Genomic DNA, 6938 nt, shown 5'->3' with positions numbered 1-6938 from the left:
ACTGGTGACGCCCCGCAGACTGCTGGGAGATTAATAGGATGTGGCGCTGCCCCATAGGTCACAGCACAGGAAAAGCAGGGGAGGGTGGGGTAGACGTATTACTGCACTCCCCATACCACTGCACTGGCCGTCCTGGAAGCCGGGGGAAGAGACCACCGATCTGAGCTGAGGGGGCAGCGGAGGGCAGAGGACCCCATAGGGGACTGTACAGGGAAATGTGTAGTGTTCAGTCCCGGGGTGGAGGGTCGCTGTAACTGCGGTAATACAACTAATCCAAGCCAGTAACAATATATTTATTTCATTTTCTTTTAGGACTTTTCTACAATAAATACTTTGTTTCTTTTCAGACATTTTTGTGTTACCAAATCCTGGCGGCCATAAACCATAAGCGATGTATTGTTACATGGTGACAGTATTCCTCATTGTTCCCATATAATATACACAACGTCCTGATCAGTCTTTATTACACAGGAATAAGAGGAATAAACTTCATGAATTGTAAGAATAGACGAGATGGAAATAGGAGACTTTGTCCCCGGAGTCTCCACAGAAATCTGCGTATTTCTTATTCCGTCTCAGGATTCTCGGTTCCGGGGTAAAATCTCTATTCAGTTAGGAAACATTGTTCCATCACTGAGATCGGAGGTGACGGCCGCTCCTGATAAGAATCTGTGTAGGGGGAGGGGAGAGGAGGGCAGGGCTAGAGGCCGAGCTCCTCCCATCTACATGGACTCTGACCAGTAGTGACCGTCCTCTCCTATCTCAGTAATGGGACGCGTACACCCGGCGTCAGAGGCTCAATGCAGTGAGGAGGAGAAGCCGCGCGCATGCGGTAGGTTTGTCATGTTCTCAAGCCCCCAAAGCCGTGATGACATGCTAAGTGGGACGACTAGTCTGGGGTCACGAACGCCTCATCGACAAATCAAAGGCCTCATTTACATATCATAAACTTTAGAAATACAATACTTTTTCTAAAGATCTGTTTGTGTGTTTAATGTAATAGAGATGTTAGGCGGAGAGTTTATATCTGCAGACACAACTGCTGCGGGTTCTGGGGGCACAGGGAACGGACAGTTTCCCTTTAAACATAATTTTTATGGACATATATTTAGTGTTTTGGGCAGGGGCGGATGTATCACATGTGCAGTAGGTTCAGCTGCATATAGACCAAGTAATGTAAGGAGGCTCCAGGGGATGAGGAGGATCCGTGGTGTAGGGAGGCTCCAGGGAATAAGGAGGATCCGTGGTGTAGGGAGGCTCCAGGGAATAAGGAGGATCCGTGGTGTAGGGAGGCTTCAGGGGATAAGGAGGGTCCGTGGTGTAGGGAGGCTCCAGGGGTAAGCAGGCTCTGTGGCGTAGGGAGGCTCCAGGGGATAAGGAGGATCCGTGGTGTAGGGAGGCTCCAGGGAATAAGGAGGATCCGTGGTGTAGGGAGGCTCCAGGGGATAAGGAGGCTCCATGGTGTAGGGAGGCTCCAGGGGATAAGCAGGCTCCGTGGTGTAGGGAGGCTCCAGGGGATAAGCAGGCTCTGTGGTGTAGGGAGGCTTCAAGGGATAAGCAGGCTCTGTGGTGTAGGGAGGCTCCAGGGGGTAAAGAGGATCCATGGTGTAGGGAGGCTCCAGGGGATAAGCAGGCTCTGTGGTGTAGGGAGGCTCCAGGGGATAAGGAGGATCCGTGGTGTAGGGAGGCTCCAGGGGATAAGGAGGAACCATGGTGTAGGGAGGCTCCAGGGGATAAGCAGGCTCTGTGGTGTAAGGAGGCTCCAGGTGGTAAGGAGGATCCATGGTGTAGGGAGGCTCCAGGGATGATGAGGATCCGTGGTGTAGGGAGGCTCCAGGGGATAAGCAGGCTCTGTGGTGTAGGGAGGCTCCAGGGGATAAGCAGGCTCTGTGGTGTAGGGAGGCTCCAGGGGGTAAGGAGGGTCCATGGTGTAGGGAGGCTCCAGGGGATAAGGAGGATCCGTGGTGTAGGGAGGCTCCAGGGGATAAGCAGGCTCTGTGGTGTAGGGAGGCTCCATGGTGTAGGGAGGCTCCAGGGATGATGAGGATCCGTGGTGTAGGGAGGCTCCAGGGGATGATGAGGATCCGTGGTGTAGGGAGGCTCCAGGGGATGATGAGGATCCATGGTGTAGGGAGGCTCCAGGGGATAAGGAGGATCCGTGGTGTAGGGAGGCTCCAGGGGATGATGAGGATCCGTGGTGTAGGGAGGCTCCAGGGGATAAGGAGGATCCGTGGTGTAGGGAGGCTCCAGGGGATAAGGAGGCTCCGTGGTGTAGGGAGGCTCCAGGGGATAAGAAGGCTCCGTGGTGTAGGGAGGCTCCAGGGGATAAGGAGGATCCGTGGTGTAGGGAGGCTCCAGGGGATAAGGAGGCTCCGTGGTGTAGGGTGACTCCAGGGGAAAAGGAGGATCCGTGGTGTAGGGAGGCTCCAGGGGGTAAGGAAGATCCATGGTGTAGGGTGGTTAATGGAATAAGGAGGATCCGTGGTGTAGGGTGGTTAATGGAATAAGGAGGCTCCAGAGTGGACATGGAGGCCCATTTGCACTATAGGTTGCTCACATACTGGAATCGTTCCACTTTCTACCACTGTAGATTTTTCTTCTCAGACATTGGGAGAAGGACTCCCCTGGGTCCTGTAATTAGGATTTAACCCTGTAATATGATTTCGGTGCTATTTCATTCTTCTTAGGGTTCGTATCATGTCCTTAGTGGGGTTCAGCGAGTATGTTCTGTCCGGTGCTGCTGCTGCTGCTGCTCGGTGATAAGGTTAGATCGCTCCCGTGTGCATGATTTGCAACTGTTTGACAGTTTTATTACATGGGAGGAATGTGTTAGAAATAGACATTCCTCACATGTAATAAAGCTGTCAAACAGTCGCAAATCATGCACATGGGAGGGATTCAACCTTATCACTGAGCGGCTATAAATACTCGGTGCTCGGCCCGAGCATACTCGGTGAAAGGGTTAATAGAACATACTCGCTCAACACTAGTCCTTAGGCATACTGTGGACGTGATTACGGTGGCCACCTTTATGAGGCCCACCTTTGTGATTAGTCAATCTCATTTGCATGCAGTAATAAAAGATTAAAACTCTATTTTTAATTGCACGGACACTTTTCTACACTAAGAGCATGATGGGAAGCTTGAGAGAGTGAAATGTCACTGGTGGTGCATTAAGGGGTAAATGCTGGTGACAGGTTCCCGTTAAGAACTGTCTATTTGCTGTCTAATCTCTGCCACCCCTGACTTGTGCCAATGTCACCAGTTTATAAGTGTTATTCACTTTACCCGTCATTGTGTTAATGTTATGGTATGTAGTTGTCCTCCTTATTACCGGTACTTTCACTGACGAGGGTCTTCATTATTAGATGTGATTTTTTTTCTATCTTTCATCCCTACAGGAAATCCTTGTGGGAATAACGGTTTATCACTAAATTGTAAAAAAGAAGATATCAGGAAGCACTCTAATGGAGGAAACCTCATCACCCTTCCTGCACCTCCTGGACTTCACAGCACTTCACCTTCTTATAATCCTCCTAATCATGAGGAATCATGTCCTGAGCAATCTCACATTGTTACCACAATTCCAGGTGACACAGTGGATACAAGATTTCAGTGTGACAAGCAACTTACTAAAAGCTCAGCTCAGACACAAAGAAAACACAAAGGAGAAAAGCCATACTCCTGTTCAGAATGTGGGAAATGCTTTACAAATAAAACTAAATTTGTTATACATCAGAGAAGTCACACAGGAGAGAAGCCATATTCATGTTCAGAATGTGGGAAATGCTTTACAGATAAAGGGAATCTTATTACACATCAGAGAATTCACACAGGAGAGAAGCCGTATTCATGTTCAGAATGCGGGAAATGCTTTACATCTAAATCAAGATTTATTATACATCAGGGAATTCACACAGGAGAAAAGCCATTTTCATGTTCGGAATGTAGGAAGGCCTTCACAGGTAAATTAAGTCTTGTGATGCACGAGAGAAGTCACACTGGGGAGAGTCTGTATTCATGTTCAGAATGTGGGAAATGCTTTCCAACTAAATCAAGATTTATTAGACATCAGAGAATTCACACAGGGGAAAAACCATTTTCATGTTCAGTATGTGGGAAATGCTTTACTGATAAAAAGACTCTTAATAGACATCAGAAAACTCACACAGGAGAGAAGCCATATTCATGTTCAGAATGTGGGAAATGCTTTGGATGTAAAGGGAGTCTTATTAGACATCAGACATTTCACACAGGAGAGAAGTCGTATTCATGTTCAGAATGTGGGAAATGCTTTCCAGCTAAATCAAGATTTATTATACATCAGAGAATTCACACAGGAGAAAAGCCATTTTCATGTTCAGTATGTGGGAAATGCTTTATTGATAAAAATACTCTTCTTAGACATCAGAAAACTCACACAGGAGAGAAGCCATATTCCTGTTCAGAATGTGGGAAATGCTTTACAGAGAAATCAAAATGTGTTATACATGAGAGAATTCACACAGGAATAAAGCCATTTTCATGTTTGGAATGTGGGAAGTCCTTCACAGGTAAAGGGAGTCTTTCTACCCATCAGAGAATTCACACAGGAGAGAAGCCATATTCATGTTCAGAATGTGGGAAATGCTTTACAGATAAAGGGAATCTTATTAAACATCAGAAAATTCACACAGGAGAAAAGCCATTTTCATGCTTGGAATGTGGGAAGGCCTTCACAAGTAAATTAAGTCTTGTGATGCACGAGAGAAGTCACACTGGGGAGAAGCCGTATTCATGTTCAGAATGTGAGAAATGCTTTACAGATAAAGGGAATCTTATTAAACATCAGAAAATTCACAGAGGAGAAAAGCCATTTTCATGTTTGGAATGTGGGAAGGCCTTCATAAGTAAATTAAGTCTTGTGATGCACGAGAGAAGTCACACTGGGGAGAAGCCGTATTCATGTTCACTATGTGGGAAATCTTTTGTAAATAAATCGTATCTTGTTAGACATGAGGGAAGTCATACAGGAAAGAAACTGTAATCATGTACACTGTGTGTTTTAAAATTTTTAAGAAAATTGCTCAGAATAATGAGTACACCCCCTTTGATAAGTAAGATTGTCATTAATATCTCACTGAATACCAGTGACAAGCGCCACACGAGAGAGGGAATTCACCCAATAAGGACAGGAAGCGTACTGAATAAGAGGGCTGCACCTCTACCCTGCATCATTTTGGTTTCCTGTCCATGAGGGAACCTGAAGCTGAAGAATCAGGAGAGGAAAGTTAAAGGAGAAACTTACCCAGGCCTTGCCTGGAAGAAAGGCTCCTTGTCTATAGTGCCGGTGTCGGGTCCTGGAAGCGCCACCGCTGGTCACTTGAGGGCTCATGTAGATCATAGAATCATAGAATCATAGAATGGTAGAGTTGGAAGGGACCTCCTGGGTCATCTGGTCCAACCCCCTGCTCAAAGCAGGATTCACTAGATCATCTCAGACAGATGTCTGTCCAGCCTCTGTTTGAAGACGTCCATTGAAGGGGAACTCACCACCTCTCGTGGCAGCCTGTTCCACTCATTAATCACCCTAACTGTCAAAAAGTTTTTTCTAATATCTAATCTGTGTCTCCTCCCATTTAGTTTCATCCCATTGCTTCTAGTCTTTCCTTGTGCAAATGAGAATAAAGATGATCCTTCTACAATGTGACAGCCCTTGACATATTTGTAGACAGCTATTAAGTCTCCTCTCAGTCTTCTTTTTTGCAAGCTAAACATTCCCAAATCCTGCAACCGTTCCTCATAGGACATGGTTTGCAGACCAGTCACCATTCTGGTCGCTCTTCTCTGAACTTGCTCCAGTTTGTCTATGTCTTTTTTAAAATGTGGTGCCCAAAACTGTACACAGTATTCCAGATGAGGTCTGACCAAAGAGGAGTAAAGACCGATAATGACTTCACGTGATCTAGACTGTATGCTTCTGTTAATACATCCCAGAATTGTATTTGCCTTTTTTGCTGCTGCATCACACTGTTGACTCATGTTCAGTCTATGATCTATTAGTATACCTAAGTCTTTTTCACATGTACTGTTGCTTAGCTCTATTCCTCCCATTCTGTATATGCTTTTTTCATTTTTATTGCCCAGATGTAGTACTTTGCATTTTTCCCTGTTAAAAACCATTCTGTTGGTTGCTGCCCACTGCTCCAGTTTATTTAGGTCTTTTTGAATCCTCTCTCTCTCTTCTCTAGTATTAGCTATCCCTCCTAGCTTTGTGTCATCAGCAAATTTAATCAGTTTACCCTCAATTCCTTCATCTAAATCATTGATAAAGATGTTGAACAATACAGGTCCCAGGACGGAGCCCTGTGGTACCCCACTTGAGACATTCATCCAGCTGGATGTGAAGCCATTTACAACCACCCTTTGAGTCCGATCACTAAGCCAGTTATGAATCCACCTAACAGTTGCCTGGTCCATTGCATACTTGGTCATTTTTTCAATAAGGATGGTGTGAGATACTTTGTCAAATGCTTTGCTGAAGTCAAGATATACTATATCTACAGCATTTCCCTGATCCACCCAGTCAGTGATTCTGTCATAGAAGGAAATTAAGTTAGTCTGACATGACTTGTTAGTTACAAACCCATGCTGACTCTGGTTAATCACTTCATTCTTATCCATGTACTTACATACATGTTGTTTAATAATTTGTTCAAAGATCTTTCCTGGTATAGAAGTCAGACTCACCGGCCTATAGTTCCCTGGGTCCACCTTCTTCCCCTTTTTGAAGATAGGAACAACATTTGCTCTTCTCCAGTCTTCTGGGACTTCTCCTGTTCTCCAAGAATTTTCAAAGATTATGGAGAGTGGTTCTAAAATTTCTTCTACGATCTCCTTCAGTACTCTGGGGTGCAATTCATCTGGACCTGGAGACTTGAACTCATTTATGTTAGCTA

At 45.5% G+C, this 6938-nt stretch overlaps 1 protein-coding gene across 1 annotated transcript; it reads left to right on the top strand.

Annotated features, from left to right (window-relative positions):
* The first annotated feature begins 513 nt into the window (after positions 1-513).
* LOC141212361 (uncharacterized) lies at positions 514-5690 on the top strand. The gene is made up of 2 exons (XM_073664918.1): positions 514-595; positions 3402-5690. The coding sequence occupies exons 1-2, from the start codon at positions 514-516 to the stop codon at positions 5024-5026; spliced, it is 1707 nt and encodes a 568-aa protein (XP_073521019.1). The 3' UTR covers positions 5027-5690.
* The last annotated feature ends 1248 nt before the right edge of the window (positions 5691-6938 follow it).

Source organism: Phyllobates terribilis, unplaced genomic scaffold (assembly GCF_046119375.1).
Source record: "Phyllobates terribilis strain yellow unplaced genomic scaffold, ASM4611937v1 Scaffold_171__1_contigs__length_4068163, whole genome shotgun sequence".
Classification (NCBI taxonomy): domain Eukaryota; kingdom Metazoa; phylum Chordata; class Amphibia; order Anura; family Dendrobatidae; genus Phyllobates; species Phyllobates terribilis.
This window is presented reverse-complemented; position numbering and strand designations above follow the sequence as displayed.